Below are 19,133 nucleotides of genomic sequence, written 5' to 3'. Positions count from 1 at the left end.
TATGCTATAGCTGACTTTGAAGCCTTCAGTTTCAGTTTCTGGTGTTTAAATTGGTGTTTCTGAAGTAACAATTTGGCCCTGATATTCATAGAAAAATTCAAAGGCTAATCTATCAAGATCTTGAACCTATTATTAGAAAAAAATTTGGGAAATGGATGCAACCAAAGATCCTGTGATTCCAGAAGCCATTTAAATCTGGGTCAGAGGCAGGGGTAACATTTAAACAAACAGAGGTGGGAATAATCTGCATGGAAATATTGATTAAAGCTATAGGAGTGAATGTGATCATTAAGCAAAGGTCAAAAGAAGATGGTCAAAGACTGAATATTTGGAGATGTCTGCATTCAAGAAAAAGGAAAATAGTGCAGAGAAAATTGGCAGAGAAATCTAAGAAGTAAAATAATATACTACCATAAACTAAGAGAAGACAGCCTTGAGGGATATTTAGCAGCAGTAAGTATTGTAGGGAAATTAAGGAGGATGAATGTTGAGAAAATCATTTTGGATTTGTCAATGAAGGAATCATTGCTGGCTTTTATGAGAGTAGTTTCAGTAAAGTTATGAGTATAGAATCCAATTTGGAAGTGGTTAAGGTGTGAGTAAACAATGAAGAAAACCAACTCTCTCTAACATCTTTCTCCTACCCAAAGCCCAGAATATAATTACATAAAGTAAAGGGCATATAACAAGGCATTACATTAAATAAAGATTCATCCAGTCCCAGAGATGTCTTGACAAAAGGTAGATAGTCACAATAGTACAAGTACACTGAGGGCAGGGATCACGTGTTTGTTACATTTCCCTTTTAGCTCTTCTGCCAGGCACATATTTGGCATTCTATAAATGCCTAAAGAGTAAAATTGAATAGAGAAATTCAGAATACCAATTCTATCTCAGAAAAAATTCAAGGAAAGAAGTCAAGCTTGGAGTTATATGATTTCTTGGGGTAAAGAAAGAGGGTGGAACTGAGACATTGCTCCTTCTGGAATAATGTACCCATGGAATCTCCTTTCAAAAATCTACCCTATCCATTTTGGGGGCACAGTTTATATCGCCATACTTGAATGATACAAAATTATTTACTCCATATATGTAAACTGGACCCGTGGGGATTTTTTTATGTACTGAACTTCCAAGGGAGGGAACTCCCTCTAACAACAATTCAAATCAATATTTTTTGTGCAACTTGTGAATTGCTTAAATGAGTGATATCAAACTAAAATAGAAACAAGAATACTGAATTATATACACAACTTTCTATAGGCTGCATATTGACTTAGAAAATCATGTTTATAAGCACATACATATTAAATCAGATAGGAAATACATTTTATTTTGATTTGGACCATATTTGAAAGTGTTGTGGGCTGTTTGATATTCCTGGCTTCAATCACTGAGAAGTTATATGATTTCCCTAGAATCAAAAAATCAGTATGTGTCACATGTAAAACTCAAAGCCAGGTCTTCCTGAAAACACGGACAGTTCTCTATCCACTGTATCCCACTGCCTCTTGACCTTATACACAACATAATAAAATGTGTTCTATTATCATGACTCCTTTACTTGCCTGAATCATTTTACTTAAAGAAACAGAGGCAATAACTAGAAGGTAGAAAGAGTTTCAAGGAGTGTGACTTCTGCCAGCAGAGAAAAGAAATAACCGTGTATACAAAGAATAACCTAGACAGCGAAGGATTGTAGAGAGATGTGAACTACCCTAGTGCCTTAAAAGCACAGCTGAGAAACCAGCCCAGCAGAAATTTTGTAATCAGGAGGGAGTTATGTCAGGACTTCCTGGGAATATGGAGGCTTTCTAGTAACAGAGGTATATTACCTTGTCTCATGAATTTCCTATATGTTTTCCACACTACCATTGTACTGTAAATCTTGTGATAGACATTGTGTACTTGTGGGAGAATAGGAACCACAGAATAGCCCTAGGAATGGAAATAGTAGTTATCCTACTGCGAATTTAACCTGAAAATCTATGAATGTTGAGCTAGGGAAATCTCCAGGAAAGGGGGATACAATATGATCATGAGGTCATAGCTCTAGAGTTGGAGTAGGTTTCACAGCAACTATTATGGCTCTCTCATTTTATAGGTGAGGAAACTGAGGTCCTTGGAGTTTAGTGATTTGCCTAGTCATAGAAATAATAAACATGAAGGGTGGGGTTTGAACCCAAGTCCTCTGATGATTCAAGGTCCAAATGTTTTCCTTTATTATCATCAATTGTTTGACAGACACAGACCAAATCATTTCACCTTTTTAGGTCTTATCTGTAAAAATATAGGGTTGGACTCAGGGATCACTTAGGTCCTTTTGACTCAATTGAGCAAATATTGATTAAGTGTGTACTGAATGCAAAAAAACCACTGGAGAAGGAAATGTCAATCCATTCTAATATCTCCTCGGAGAAAACCCCTTGGAAAGCATTGGCATGCTATTGTCCTTGGGATCATAAAGAACTGGACATGCCTGAAGAATTGAAGATTAAGCACAAAGCACTGTGCTCAGTGCTTTCTGGGATCCAGCCCTAGTTTTAATGTTTTCTAGATGACTCAGCAAGGGCAAATTACTTACCTATCCAGAGCCTCACTTGTTTAATCTGCCCGCCAAATTAGCTCGTAATGCTTGTATATCATACCTCTGAGGTTGTTGTGAGGAAACATTTTGTAAACCTAAAAGGTATAGAACTATGAAAGATAATTTTCATACTAATAATATCATAATTATTATTAGCTGTAGAATGGTGTGAGCATTATTGTTTTCCCTCATTGGTCTTAGTCTCCTGATTAATTCATTCACTTCATGATTTCTATGCCATCCATGTGTAGAACTCTCAGGTTTAAACCTCTTTAACTTTACCTATATTCCAGGATTTTTCTACTTATTTAAGTATAGGATTTCTTGGATGTTGTGCCATGATTTCCAACTAAATTTCATATGCCTCTTTCCAAAATTCTCTCTTTCCATCTTGTATCAGTCAGAATTTATATAATTCTTGAATATTCACAAAATGACTTCACATAAATTATCACTTTTGAGATTCATCATGGCCTTAGGAGGTAGCTGCGATTAACCCTATTTTATAGATGAAAAGGCTTATATTAAATGTGAAATGATGCACAGGAATTTCTATTCCATAGTAAACTATGGAATCACATTTAATTCTCCATTAGGTTTCTTCCCAGCCTCTCATCCTGACATGTCTGATATTTCATAAAGCAATCATTTCTTTCTTGGAAACATCTCTCAGATTAGTCTACTCTTCTCTATTTGCCATGTTACAATCTCAGTCCAAGTCTTTATAACCTCACAAATTGATTACTTTAACAACTGGTTAAATAGTTTTACTGCCTCCATCACTTCCCCATTCCAATCCATCCTGCATCAGCTGTGAAACAAAACATTCTTAAACCACTTTTTATCATATAATTTCTCATGATTAAGAACATACAATGTTAATTATGTCCTATTGCAAATTCAAACCTTTTATCTTGACTTTCCAAGGTCTCTTGAATTTGACCTTGTCCTCTGCATTTCACTTTATAATCTTTCAAACCCTCATCCATTCTTCCTAAATCAACCCCATTATTGTCTCCTGGACATGCCAAACTTGTTTCTGCTTCCATCTTTGCCCTTAGTGTTCTTCCATACATAAAATTATTTTTCTCTCATTTTTACTGTCCAAATCTGACTCATTCTTTAATAGTCATATCTCTTTTATATAGTCAGGAATATCTAATACAGTTCCAGTTTTTCTCTGCTCTCTCTCAATTTATAATGTATCTATAATCAATAACACAAAGTTAATCACTTAACTGTTCTATTTTGGAGTGATGGTTAGAAATTTTATCCCTCCGAGTAATCAAATTTTAGAACTAGTACGTAATTTAGAATGGTAGCATAGTTCATTGGAAAGAGAAAAAAAATCAAGTTAAAAAAGACCTGGGTTCAAGATCTGTGGGGGTGTTTTTTTTTTTTTTTGAGGATCAAATAAGCCCATGTTAGTAGTTAAATCAATTCAGTTTATAAGTGCAGAAACCAAAGCCCAGAGATGTTTTGATGGGCTTTGTCTGATAAAAGACAGTTTGAACAGGCATCATGTTTTATATTTGCACCCTTCCAAACACTTCAGTTTAATTTCACAAGCATTTATTAAGCACCAGAATGTACAACAAGAGCCACTATGTCATGGTAGATAAAGAGATAGTCTCAGAGCCAGGAAGACCAAAATCCAAATGTTGAGATTGGAGAGTGGGCAACTCATTGATCTCTGAAAGCTCCTGGGATTTTCTAGGTACAAAAACTGTTAAGCAACTATCAATCTGCATTAGTAAAGGGAGTTTCCTCACAGGGCATTCCCATAAAATTATAGATATGGGTCTCTCCATCTCTGTCTCTGTCTCTCTGTCTGTTTGTCTATCTTCTTTCTCTGTCTCTGTCTCTTTCTGTCTCTCTGTCTCTCTCCCTCTATCTCTCTCTCCAAATGTGCAAGGTTTGTTCTAACTTCTGGGGACACAGTACAAACACAGAACAATCTCTACCCTCAAGGAATATCTAATTCTTCAGAACTAGCAACATGTTGGGCACAGAGTTCATTCTCAAAAAATAAATATTGTATGCTTGTCCATATCTATTCACTCCAGACAGTAGATAAATGTACAATTTGGATTTACTCTTTTCATTTTCTCCATCTCTTGATTCAAGGGTTATTGAGTCATAGATTTATAACTGTAAGTGATCTGAGAGGTCATTGAATCAAAACCACTTTAACCTAGGAGACTAAGGTACAGAGATGTTAAGTGATTTTTCCAAGACTACAGAACTATTAAGTGTCTCTTCTTGACAGAACTTGGAAAGAGTGAATATGGACATAGCTGGACGCCAAGGAGGTTGTCTTGCCTCTTTCAGCAGCTTTTAATAATGCCATAGAGGGGATATATATATATATATATATAGATATATATAGATATAGATATAGATATAGATAATGCCAATGGTAATTGGGGGAAAGAAAAAAGGGAAAAAAAAGAAACAGTGAATTTGCCTGATGGTAAAGTGAAGAATAATAAAGTAACAGATGCTATTCATAAAGCTCTTTATAGTTTTAAAACTATGAAGTTAAAACACTTCCTTTACAACCACCTTGTGAGATAAGGAATACAAATATTGCTCTCTTTTATTTTACAGATGTGAACACTGAGGTTCAGGGAGTCAGGTAATTGGCTCAGGGTTACACAACTACTTAAGGGTTAGAGAAATCTATGAGCAGAGATGTAATCAATATTAATCAAGAAGGGAAGGAAATGTGCTAAAGTAAGGTGGGGCACAAATCATTTCTATCTAATTTCCTTGTCAAGTTAATATTTACCAATCTACAGTACAAAACCCAATTTAGGCTGGTATAAATACTCTTCTCAGACTGGGCCATAGGCATGGTTCTTGAAGGGCAAAGTAGGAAGCCAAGCTCTACCACTTCTGCTTTTGGACCAGTTGCTATCCTTGGAAACTCCAGGAGAAAGAGATGGAGAAGTGGTTACTGTGGACCCTGCTCCTCATCACCTTCTCAAGAACTATGGCCCTAACAGGTAGAAAATGACCTTGCTGGTCTGGGGGCTCTCTTACTGAGCCAGGGAAATAGGGGTGACACAGACACAAGACAGAGGAAGTTGATGCATATGAAAACAGAAGGAAGCCAGGCTAGAGAATAGGAAGCTTCTCCTAAAGCTGAGTGGCTTGATATTGTCAATCTTCTGGGAAAGAGAAGTTAAGCTTCCAGAAGGAGATATCACAAAATCATAAAATTGTTTAACCTGGTCTTTTTGTTATTGTTTAGTTGTTTTCAGTCATGTCTGACTCTTCATGACCACATTTTGGGTTTAAAGATAAAAGTCTAACTTTTCATTTCCTTCTCTAGTTCTTTTTTACAGATGAAGAAACTGAGACAAAGAGGGTTAAGTGATTTAAAAACTAGAGCTTTTACTTTTACTACATAGCTAGTAAATGTGTGAGGCCAGATTTGAAAACCGGAAGAAACCAGGCACTCTTTCCCTGGTGGCATCTATCTGCACTAACCCTAGCTTTAGAAGCACTTACCTAATTCAATCTGCACCTGCTCTATGAATGTACACTATAGTTTTCTTGAGGTCTATAGGTAAGAGTGGTTGGTTCCCTGACTATCTGTTTAGTGTCTCTGTCCCAATCATATGTCCTTTGGAAGAGCTTTAATCCCCCTCTTCTCTCCTCTGTGATTGCATGAGGGATTCCTACCTGGCTGCCTTTTGTCTCTTCTGTTCATTACCGAGCCTCTGGGGCTCTTTATTAGGCTAGCTGCAAACTTCAGAGTATAGCCTTCTCCTCTCTTGTCCCTAATAAGGAAATTACTCACAGAAGTCAGAATCTCTGACTAGATGTTTTAAATGTATAGACTATAAATGTGAGTGTGCAATGCATGTGATATGTTAGGATGGGTCAAGCAGAGACTTGTTCTGTTATTCTGAATCTAACCTTTCTCTCCACATAGAGAACCATGAGGAGGAAAACAAGGAACGACAACGTCTTCCAACTCAGTCCTTATACAAAGACCTCCACAGGAAAGTATTCCTTTTCCCAGCATCATCGGCTGATTCCTATGTGACTCTGAGTCCACTGAAGAACACAGAGCTGCAGAATTTCACTGTGTGTCTGTGGACCTACACAGAACTGACTCGTGGCTACTCTGTGTTCTCTTATGCCACTCAAGCTTCTACCAACGAGATCCTCCTCTTTAGGGATAGTGTTGGGCAGTACAGTTTGACCGTTGGATCAGAAGAGGTTACCTTCCAGGTGCAGGAGCCTTCCTTTACCCCAATAAATATCTGTGCCACTTGGGCATCAGCCTCAGGGGTTGCTGAGATATGGGTAGATGGGATACCCTTGGTGAGAAAGGTTTTGAAACAAGGATATACCTTGAGTGCAAATGCCATGATCATTCTGGGGCAGGATCAAGATTCCTATGGGGGTGGGTTTGATATAAATCAATCCTTTCTTGGGGAAATTGGGAATGTGTACATGTGGGATTATGTGGTTCCATTCCATGAGGGTAAGACCAATTGTAGTCAAGCCAATGTCCTAAACTGGAAGAAAATGAAATATGAGAAGATGGGCCATGTAATTATGGTGCCCCAGCTGAGAGACTGAATCCCATTTTCTTCAGATGATGTGATCAAGATAAATGAAGATGAATGATGTTGAATGATTTTATACCCTTTGAATGATATTATACCCTTTGAGATTAAAAGTACTATTGCTTTGTTTTGGCTTTGGGTGTTTTCTCTTCCTTTTGGAGTTCCCCCAAGGGATACTCATATACCCTGGATCAAAGTAAGCCTGTAAGAATGACTTTTTTTTTACAGAGTGAGTACATACATCTCCCAAAATGAGCTGAGCATGGTCTGTAAAAATCTAGTGTAGCATCTGGGCCTTGGCTGGGCTACTTGGGGAAGGTTAAAGCCAAGTTCTGGTCCCATCCAGTATTTGTATTAGAGTGTTCATTTAAAGTCTCTCCTCAGACATGACCCCTTAACCCCTGTAGTCAAGCAGTTGCTTTTCCTCAGTGTTTTTACTCCCACAGTTTTTCCTCTGCTAGTGGAGAGTGTTTTTTCCTCATAGATCCCTGCAGATTGTTCAGGGACATTGCATTGACCTTAATGGAGAATTCCATTACTTTCGATTGTACCACAGTGTATCAGTCTGTGTACAATGTTTTCCTGGTTCTAATCCTTTCGCTCTGCATCACTTCCTGGAGGTTGTTCCAATCTCCATGGAATTCCTCCACTTTATTATTCCTTTTAGCACGATAGTATTCCATCACCAACATATACCACAATATGTTCAGCCATTTTCCTATTGAAGGGCATCCCCTCATTTTCCAATTTTTGGCCACCACAAAGAACGCAGCTATGAATATTCTTGTACTAGCCTTTTCCTTATTATCTCTTTGGGGTATAAACCCAGTAGTGCTATGGCTGGATCAAAGGGCAGACAGTCTTTTATTGCCCTTTGGGCATAGTTCCAAATTGCCCTCCAGAATGGCTGGATCAAATCACAACCCCACCAGCAATGAATTAATGTCCCTACTTTGCCACATCCCCTCTAGCATTCACTACTTTCCTTTGCTGTCATGTTAGCCAATCTCCAAGGTGTGAGGTGATACCTCAGAGTTGTTTTGATTTGCATCTCTCTGATTACCAGAGATTTAGAACACTTTTTCATGTGCTTATTAATAGTTTTTATTTCTTTGGCTGAAAACTGCCTGTTCATGTCCCTTGCCCATTTATTAATTGGGGAATGGCTTGATTTTTTGTACAATTGATTTAGCTCTTTGTAAATTTGAGCAATTAAACCTTTGTCAGAGGTTTTTATGAAGATTGGTTCCCAATTTGTTGCTTCCCTTATGATTTTAGTTACATTGGTTTTGTTTGTACAAAAGCTTTTTAATTTGATGTAGTCAAATTATTTATTTTATATTTTGTGACTCTTTCTAAGTCTTGCTTGGTTTTAAAGTCTTCCCCTTCCCAAAGGTCTGACATGTATAATATTCTGTGTTTGCCTATTTTACTTATAGTTTCCTTCTTTATGTTCAAGTAATTCACCCATTTTGAAATTTCTGGGTGTAGGGTGTGAGGTGTTGAACCAAACCTAATCTCTCCCACACTGTCTTCCAATTTTCCCAGCAGTTTTTATCGAATAATGGATTTTTTTCCCCAAAGCTGGGATCTTTGGGTTGATCATATACTGTCTTGCTGAGGTCACTTGCCTCAAGTCTATTCCACTGATCCTCCTTTCTGTCTCTTAGCCAGTACCAAATTGATTTGATGACCGCTGCTTTGTAATATAGTTTGAGATCTGGGACTGCAAGGCCCCCTTCCTTTGTATTTTTTTTTATTTCCCTGGATATCCTTGATCCTTTGTTCTTGCAAATTAACTTTGTTATATTTTTTTTCTAAATAAGTAAAGAAATTTTTTGGAAGTTCAATGGGTATGGCACTAAATAGATAAATAAATTTGGGTAGGATGTTCATTTTGATTATATTGGTTCCTCCTACCCATGAGCAGTTAATATTTTTCCAATTTCTCAAGTCTAGTTTTAGTTGTGTGGAGAATGTGTTGTAGTTGTGTTCATATGGTTCCTGTGTTTGTCTCAGGAGGTAGATTCCTAGGTATTTTATTTTGTCTAAGGTGATTTTGAATGGGATTTCTCTTTCTAGTTTTTGCTGCTGAGCTGTGTTGGAGATGTATAGAAATGCTAATGACTTATGCGGGTTTATTTTGTATCCTGCAACTTTGCTAAAGTTGTTGATTATTTCGATTAGCCTTTTTGTTGAATCTCCAGGATTCTTTAAGTAGACCATCATGTCATCCTCAAAGAGCGATAACTTGGTCTCCTCCTTCCCTTTTTTAATGCCTTTAATTTATTTTTCTTCTCTGATTGCTACTGCTAGTGTCTAGTACAATGTCAAATAATAGAGGTGATAATGGGCATCCTTGTTTCATTCCTGATCTTATTGGGAATGTATCTATTTTATCCCCATTGCAGATGATATTAGCTGATGGTTTCAGAAATAAACTGTTTATTATTTTTAGGAACAACCCTCCTATTCCTATGCTTTCTAGTGTTTTTAATAGGAATTGGTGTTCTATTTTATCATAAGCTTTTTCTGCATCTATTGAAATAATCATGTGATTTTTGTTGGTTTGCTTGTTAATATGGTCAATTATGTGGATGGTGTTCCTAATATTGAACTAGCCCTGCATCCCTGGTATAAATCCTACTTGATCATGGTGAATGACCCTTCTGATCACTTGCTTGAGTCTTTTTGCTAGTATCCTATTTAGGATTTTTGCATCTATATTCATTAGGGAGATTGGTCTATAGTTTTCTTTCTCTGTTTTTGTCTGGCTGGCTTTGGAATCAGGACCACGTTTGTGTCATAAAGGGAGTTTGATAGAAGTCCCTCTTTGCTTATTATGTCAAATAGTTTGTATAGTATTGGGATTAACTATTCTCTGAATGTTTGATGGAATTCACTTGTGAATCCGTCGGGCCCTGGGGATTTTTTCTTAGGGAGTTCTTTGATGACCTTTTGGATTTCTTTCTCTGATATGGGATTATTTAAGAATTCTATTTCTTCTTCTGTTAGTCTAGGCACTTTGTATCTTTTTATATATATATGTATATATATATATATATATATATCGCCTAGATTGGTATATTTATTGCCATATAATTGGGCAAAGTAATTTTTAATGATTGCCTTAATTTCCTCTTCATTGGAGGTGATGTCCCCGTTTTCATCTTTGATGCTATTAATTTGCTTTTCTTCTTTCCTTTTATTAATTAGATTGAGCAGCACTTTGTTTATTTTGTTTGTTTTTTCAAAGTACCAGCTTCTAATCTCATTTATTAGTTCAGTAGTTCTATCACTTTAGATTTTATTAATTTCTCCCTTAATTTTTAGGATCTCTAGTTTGGTTTTCATCTGGTGGAGGGGGTTAATTTGTTTGCTTTCTTGTTTTTTTATTTGCATTTCCAATTCATTGATCTCTCTCTTTCCTAGTTTGTTAATATATGCACACAGGGATATGAATTTTCCTCTGAATACTGCTTTGGCTGCATCTCCTAAGGTTTGAAAGGATGTCTCACCATTGTCATTTTGCTCGATGAAATTATTAATTGTTTTCTATGATTTGTTCTCTACCTAATCAATTTTAGAGTATCATATTATTTAATTTCCAATTAACTTTTGATTTGGCTCTCCATGTACCCTTACTGATCATTATTTTTATTGCCTTATGATCTGAAAAGGCTGCTTTTATTATTTCTGCTTTTCTGCATTTGTATGCCATGACCTAGTGAATGTTCAATCTTTGTGAATGTGCCATGTGGTGCTGAGAAGAAGGTGTATTCCTTTTTGTCCCTATTTATTTTTCTCCATTTTTCTATTAACTCTAATTTTTCTAAGATTTCATTCACTTCTTTTACCTCTTTCTTATTTATTTTTTGATTTGATTCATCTAAATTTGATAGTGGTTGGCTCAAATCTCCCACTAATATGGTTTTACTGTCTATTTCTTTCTTCAATTCTCCTAGTTTCTCCTTTAGAAATTTGGGTGCTATACTATTTGGTGCATACATGTTGATTAGTGATATTTCCTCATTATCTAAATTCGCTTTTAACAAAATATAGTTACCTTCCCTATCCCTTTTAATCAGGTCTAATTTGGCTTTGGCTTTGTCAGATATCATGATTGCAACTCCTGCCTTCTTTCTATCAGTTGAGGCCCCGAAGGTCTTACTCCATCCTTTAATTCTCACCTTGTGAGTGTCTACCCGCCTCATGTGTGTTTCTTGAAGACAACATATGGTAGGGTTTTGGATTCTAATCCATTCTGCTATTCGTCTATGTTTTATGGTGAGTTCATCCCATTCATTTTCAAAGTTATGATTTTCACTTGTGGACTCCCTGGCATTTTGATATCTTCCCCTAATTCTGACCTTTCTTCTTTAGCTCTAACCTTTTAATCCAGTGATTTACTTTAAGTCAGTCCCCTTAGTCCTCTCCCTTGATATGTTTCCCTTTTTATTCCCTCCTTTTTTGTTCCTTCCCCCTCCTCCCTCTCTTTCCCTCCCTTTTTGTGTTCCCTCTCTCCATACCCCCCTTGGTTTTCCCTTCTCCCTTACCCTTTTGGATAAGATAAAATTCAAGATGCCAATGGATCTGGATGCTCTTCCCTCTCAGAGTTGATTTCACTGAGAGTAAGGTTTAAGTAAAAACTCTCTTCCTCTCCTTCTTATAGGAGAATTCTTCCCCTTCTCTTCCCATGTGTATCTTTGTGTGAGAAAGATTATTTTATTTAGTTTTTCCCCCTATTTCTTGGAGTATATCTTAGTACCATCAATGATTCCCCCCTTCCTTTTTCTTTCTATCACCCCCTTTCTCCATATCATCTTGATGCCCCAAATGTTCCCTATACGTGATTCTTCTCACTACACTAATGATGCATATAATTTTTTAGAGTTACACATTACATTTTCCACAAATATTAATATATATAAATTTATATAAATGTAGTCCTCAAAGAAGAGATTTTGAATAAAAGGAAAAAATAACATTTTTTCCATTTCCCTTTCCTTCATATTTCCCTTTTCAGGTATTCCATGCTCTTTGTTTTTTGATATCGAACTTTCCACAGAGCTCTGGTATTTTCTTTGCAAAAACTTGGAAATCTTCTATTTTGTTGAATGCCCATACTTTCCCCTGTAGGTATATAGTCAGTTTTGATGGATAGCTGAATCTTGGTTTAAGACCCAGCTCTCTTGCCTTTCTGAAAATCATGTTCCATGCCTTATTGTCATTCACAGTGGAAATTGCAAGGTCTTGTGTGACCCTGATTGGCATTCCTTTATATCTAAATTAACTTTTTCTGGCTTCTTGTAAGATTTTTTTCTTTTGCTTGAAAGCTTTGGAATTTGGCAATTACATTCCTGGGTGTTGTTTTTTTGGGAGTTAGTGTAGAGGGTGTTCTGTGAGCTCTTTCAATGCCTGTATTGGCCCCTTGTTCTAGAATCTCTGGGCAGTTTTCTTTGATGATATCTTGTATTATTATGTTGAGATTACTATTTATTTCTGATTTTTCTGGTAGGCCAATTATTCTCAGACTGTCTCTCCTTCCTCTGTTTTCCAGGTCTATCACCTTGTCAGTGAGATATTTTATGTTCTCTTCTAATTTCTTGGACTTTTGGCTGTGCTTTATTAATTCTTGCTCTTTTGCAAGATCATTGTCTTCCAGTTGCCTGATTCTGACCTTTAAAGCCTGGTTTTCCTTTTTCAGTTTGGTTAAGCTGTTTCTGTAGTTGTGTTTTTTCGTACTTCATATTGTTGAGTTCCTTTTGCATTATTTCCCACTTTTCCTGCCAGAAGGCTTCCATCTTTTTTATCATTCCTGATTCAAATTCTCCAAGAGTTTATGGAGAGTTTCCATTTCCTTTGGAGTGTTTTAGAGCATTTGCTTGTGTTTCCTCTTCCATCTCCTCTATATTTTGTATTTTTGCTCCATAAAATGTGTCCAAAGTCAACCCCTTTTTCTTCCTTTTCTTGGTGTTTGGAGGCTTTTGTTCTTCTGTACTGTTTGCCATCTCTATCTGAGTGAGGAGGACTGGCTCTTAGTGTATCTGTCTGATGGTCTGAGGCCTTAGCGCCAGGCAAAAAATCTGTTCTCCACAGCTGCTCTGTCTTCCAGGGGAAGCCCAGGGTCTGCCCTCCCCTGCCTGCCGGTGTTTCAGGTGTTATTGCTCTCAGTTCCCTCCAGTTGCTTCTCTGCTGATTTACTTCCACACTCTGAGCCTGGCACATTACTGTCCACAAAGTACCTCGGTGCCTTTGAAGGTCCTGAGGTTTCTGTTCTTTCAGAAGACCCTGAACTAAAAGGGGGAAGGGGTCTTGGCCTCCTTGTGCTCTGAGGGCTCCTGATGGGATTAAGTCCAGCTGGGTTTGGCTGGATGTGCCCTGAATCAAAAGACCTCTTCTGTAGTCTGTTTTGGATGCCCAGAGACAGGCCCAGGTTACTTTCAAGGTACGCCCTTCTGAGCAACCCCTTTGCCAGCCCTGAGGTTTCTGTCCTTTCAGAAGCTCTGAGGACTCCTAATGGAATTATGTTCAGCTGGATTGGACTGAATGTGCCCTGAAGCAGGAACCTCCTGTGAGCCTCAGATGGAAGGACCCAGCCAGGGGGCTACAGGCTCCCCCCCCCATCTCTCTCTGTTTCCCTGCTGTCTGTGTAGGGCGCTCCTGAGACTGGCTCAGGTTGCTTTCAAGATGCTCCCTTCAGAATAGCCGGCCCTGAGGCCCTTTTGCCAACCCTGAGGTTCCCGCTGCTGCCGCGGGCTCAAAGCTCTGGGTTGGGGGCATGGGTCTGGGACCTTCCTTCTGCCTTAGAAAGACTTAGAAAGACTTAGAAAGAGCCACAAAATGTAAAATAAATAATTTTTATTACATCAAATTAAAATGTTTTTGTACAAACAAAACCAATGCAACCAAAATTAGAAGGGAAGTAACAAATTGGGAAACAATGTTCATAACAAAAATCTCTGACAAAAGTGGAATTACTCAAATTTATAGAGCTCAATCAATTGTACAAAAAATCAAGCCATCCTCCAATTGATAAATGGGCAAGGGAAGTGAATAAGCAATTTTCAGATAAAGAAACCCAAACTATAAATAAGCACATGAAAAAGTGTTCTAAATCTCTTATAATCAGAAAAATGCAAATCAAAACAACTTTGAGGTATCACCTCACACGTAGCAGATAGGCTAACATGACAGCTAAGGAAAGTAATAAATGTTGAAGGGGGTGTGGCAAAATTGGGACATTAATGCTTTGCTGGTGGAGTTCTGAATTGATACAATGATTCTGGAAGGCAATTTGGAACTATGCCCAAAGGGCACTAAAAGACTGCCTGCCCTTTGATCCAGCCATAGTGGTGGGTTTGTACCCCAAAGAGATCATAACGAAAATGACTTATACAAGAATATTCATAGTTGAGCTGTTTGTGGTAGCAAAAAATTAGAAAATGAGAGGATGCCCTTCTGTTGGGGAATGGCTGAACAAATTGTGGTATATGTTGGTGATGGAATACTTTGTGCTAAAAGTAATAATAAAGTGGAGGAATTCCATGTGAACTGGAATGACCTTCAGGAATTAATGCAGAGTGAAAGAAGCAGAACCAAGAGAATAATGTACACAGAGACTGATACACTGTGGTAAAATCAAATGCAATAAACTTCTTTACTGGTATCACTGCAATGATTCACAACTACTCTGAGGGACTTATGAGAAAGAACACTATCCACATGCAGAGGAAAAACTGTGGAAGTGGAAACACAGAAGAAAAGCAACTGCTTGATCACGTGGGTCAATAGGGATATGACTGGGGATGTAGACTAAAAGATCACCCTAGTGCAAATATTAATAATATGGAAATAGTTTTTGATCAATGACACATGTTAAACCCAGTAGAATTGCAAGTCAGATATGGGAGGGGGTGGGAGTAGGGGAGGAAAAGAACATAAGTCTTGTAACCATGGAAAAATATTCTAAATTATCTAATCAAATAAAATTTTCAAAAAAAAGACATAAAAAAGAGATGATAGTTGAAATCTTCAGGGCCAATGAGATCATTAAGTGAAATTGCATAGAGGAAGAAGAGAAGATGGCCCATGCCAGAGATCTGGGGACATCCACAATTATCAAGTATGGTAGCAATCCCTCTGGACTCAGAGCCAGGAGATCTGGGTTTGGGTCCTGGCACTGATTCAACTCACTAATTGTGTGATGATGTGGAGGCAGAGAGGGGACCCCCTTTAACTCTCTCTTCTTTAGTATCCTAATCTGTAGAATAAAGATAAGAATAGCATTATATATTACATGGGATAGTGTAGATAGGACTTTGTAAACTGTAGCTATATAAACATATTTAGGTAATAAAGTGAATTACCTAAATCAGGCTTTTGTGATATCTCTAGTCCTCTTTTCTAGATCTACTTTTTTTTTGTTAGATCTAATTTTAAAAAATTCTGCAAAACAAATTCCCAAGTTGTCTCAGCTCTATTCATTACTGAGTTAGCAATGTTTTTTCTCCTCTTCTCACCCCTGCCCCCACCGCAGTTTCTAGGGGTTCAAGTCTGATCCTCAGTCTTGGACCAACAATACATTTTCTCTAGTCCTTGGATTATAAATTGATGAATTCTTTGGTTCCTCTCAAAGATTCTATCTCTTTCTAAAAATGAATCCAAGATGAATGGACTGATCTATTCTCAGCTCATTCATACCCTTTCTCCATCTTTATGCTTTCTAGACTCAGTCTAAAAGTCCCAAGAAACTGCATCATGTAGTAGATAGCACCTTGGATTTGGAGCCTGAATTCCTGACTTTTAATAATGGAGTTCTGCCACTTTTTCTCCCCTCTGTAATGTCATTTAGCCTCCGCTAACTCTTATTCTATAAAACAGGGAGGTAGGCTCAATATTCTTTAAGGTCTCTTGTTTCTATACTTGATCTTAGCTGAAAGGCCAAGAAGAAATCCCTTCTGGTTCTAAATCCCATGATCCATCTTCCTCTCTTTTGCCTCCTCTTCAAATACGACCTTACCCCTCAATCCCACAGACTAACAACCCAAAAGAACACCACAGAGTTCCCTAATTTCTGTGCTCCATTCTTTCCTCAGCAAAAACCTTAGAATAGCTACTAAATAGCTATCCTAATGAATATGAATGATGACAAATCTGTTTTTTAGGGTTTTAGCAGGGCAAAATTATTTTTATCTCTTTTAACCAAGAAACAAGTTACTATTTCCTTTTATAGGATCATTGTATGTTATGGCTTTGTTATTTATTAATTCAGAAGGAAATTAGAAATTGTAATCATAATTATGTGGAAATGATTATATATCTGCTTTTAATCAGTAATTGAATTAATTCAAATTTTCTATCATTCAGTCTTTCAGGCATGCTGGACTCTTCATGAATGACTCCATTGGGTTTGCTTGGAAAAAGATACTAAAGTGCCATTTCCTTCCCCAGGTCATTTTACAGATGAGGAAACTGAGTAAAACAAGGTGAAGTGACTCACTCAGGGCCACATAGCTAGTAAGTAACTAAGGCCAGCTTTGAACTCTTGAATGAATCTTCCTGACTCTTGTCCTAGAATTCTATCTGCTGTCTAAATTCAAAGTAGCAATCGCCTAAATACATTTGAGCCTGGACTCATTCTCTGTCTATATGCTTGTGTATATTTGTGTGTATGTGCGTGTTTGCATGTTTATAGGTGTGTATTTGTCCAATCCCAATATCACTAAGTTGTGGGCCCACAGAATGTTGTAGGTGGAGAGACTCTCAGAGGTCATTTAGTCCAGCCTTGTATGGGCTTCATGTGGTTCTCCAACCTTGATCCTTGATCCTACTCATATAGGATATTTACTTCCATATTTACACTAACCAAATGTATGTTACTTTGATTTTATAAATTAGAATGGCAATTTATTAAGAATAAAAAGTGGTCATCAGCATAGGTTACTCCATTTTTTGTGGGTACATTCACAAAGGAAAAGAAAATTCAGATCACAGAGTCAAAGTGTCTGAGGAACCTTAAAGACCATCTAGTCTATCTGTAATCTGAGTAAGAATCTCCACTTCAATAACCCCAATAAGAGGGGGTTGAGGAATGTTCTTATCTTTTCTTCCTACCTTTCTCCCTCTCCTTCTCTCACTTTTACTATGATTGAGAGATATTCCCTTAGTTTCCTATTCTTACTACAAATGTATTTGTACATATTTATCCTCTTTCCTTTTTTCAGTTTTCTTAAGGTATAGACTTAATGGTGACATCGTTGCATTAAAGGTTTTGCACGATTTATTAACTGTGAGAGCATATTTCTAACTTACTTTCCAAAATGGCAGGACTAGTTTATAACTCTATCAACAATGCATGAATTTAGACAGATTTCTTAAGATGTTGAAAGAACCCAAATCTGAAGAAAAACATCCCTTCCAGAACTGCCTTGAACTTTTAGAGTCATAGTTGGAAGGTGCTAGTCAAATACAAAGAGGTTTTGTTCTAGAATTCTTGTGAATTAATTCAACTATTTATCTTGACAATCATAATAATAAAAAAAGATAAGAAGGAAATCTATGGGCTACCTTGTGTTGTCTGACACTTCTACAGTTGAAAGGTAAATAGAGAAAGGCAAATATACAAAGGTATCACCAGATGTGCAAATTTCACAAACCTGAGAAGAATGCTAAAACTCTGGATCTAATAATCAGGATCTAAAGATCATTACAACAGACATCTATATATAATAGATATAATAGGGAAAAATATAAAAATCGGGTCCAAAATATCAAGTTAATATGAAATGGGAGAATCACAGCAGAACTATTTGGAGTATTGCCAGCTCAACATGAGTCAATAATGTAATAAAGTACATAGAAAATGTAATGTCATCTTGGGTTTCAAGGAATTAAGATATGATAATCATATTTTGCTCTGCCAAGAACAAACCATAACTGAGGCATTGTGCTCTACTCTGGGCACCAAATTTTAGGAAGGACATTGATGAGCTGAGATGTTTCCAGAGGATGGTGACAGGTCAAAAGAAAATATATCAAAAGCAACACAATCACTGCCTTTAAGCATTTGAAAGGCTAACATGTAGCATTTATATAGTGCCAGGCACTATGCTAAGCACTTTATAAATATTACTTCATTTGATTCTCACCACAACCATGAGAGAAAGGTGCTATTATTATTTTCACTTTCTAGTTGAGGAAACTGAGGCAAACAGAGGTTAACTAACATTCCCAGAGGTCACACAGCTAATTCATGTCTGAAGCTGGATTTGAGCTCAGGTCTTGCTGACTGATACCAGCTACCATTATATCATGGGGAAAATAACTAGAAAAGTTGTTGTTGTAAAATGATTGGGAAAAAAAGCCTCCCAATGACTAGAGCTATGTAAAAATAGGATGAGCTGTCTCAGGAAATAGTGGGTTCCCTTTCATTGGAGGTGTTTAAGCAAAGATGGTACAAGATATCCCAAAAGTCTTATTACAGTTTTAAAACAGTTTTTTTAAAACATTATTTTATTTGGTCATTTACAAACATTATTCATTGGAAACAATGGTCAATTTTTTCTCCCCCCTCCCCCCTTCCACCACTTCTCCCATAGCCGATGCACAATTCCACTGGGTTTCACATGTGTTCTTGATTCAAACCCATTTCCATTTGTAGGTATTTGCACTAGAGTGTTCATTTAGAGTCTCTCCTCAGTCATTTCCCCTCATCCCCTGTAGTCAAGCAGTTGCTTTTCCTCGGTGTTTTTACTCCCTCAGTTTATCCTCTGCTTGTGGATAGTGTTTTTTAGATCCCTGCAAGTTGTTCAGGGACATTGCATTGACCTTAATGGAGAAGTCCATTACCTTCGATTGTACCACAGTGTATTAGTCTCTGTGTACAATGTTTTCCTGGTTCTGCTCCTTTTGCTCTGCATCACTTCCTGTAGGTTGTTCCAGTCTCCATGGAATTCCTC

The 19,133-nt window shown here is 37.3% G+C and overlaps 1 protein-coding gene across 1 annotated transcript in view; it reads left to right on the top strand.

Annotated features, from left to right (window-relative positions):
- LOC100031982 (mucosal pentraxin-like) overlaps positions 1-7,304 on the top strand; it is a 79,259-nt gene extending 71,955 nt beyond the window's left edge. The window contains exon 2 of the mRNA XM_056814634.1: positions 6,473-7,304. Within this exon, the coding sequence (XP_056670612.1) occupies positions 6,473-7,186 (714 nt within the window). The 3' untranslated portion in view covers positions 7,187-7,304. The remainder of the gene's footprint in view (positions 1-6,472) is intronic.
- Positions 7,305-19,133: the final 11,829 nt, after the last annotated feature.

Source organism: Monodelphis domestica, chromosome 2 (genome assembly GCF_027887165.1).
Source record: "Monodelphis domestica isolate mMonDom1 chromosome 2, mMonDom1.pri, whole genome shotgun sequence".
Classification (NCBI taxonomy): Eukaryota; Metazoa; Chordata; class Mammalia; order Didelphimorphia; family Didelphidae; genus Monodelphis; species Monodelphis domestica.
Note: the sequence above shows the minus strand (reverse complement) of the source record. Positions and strands in the feature narration are given on the sequence as shown.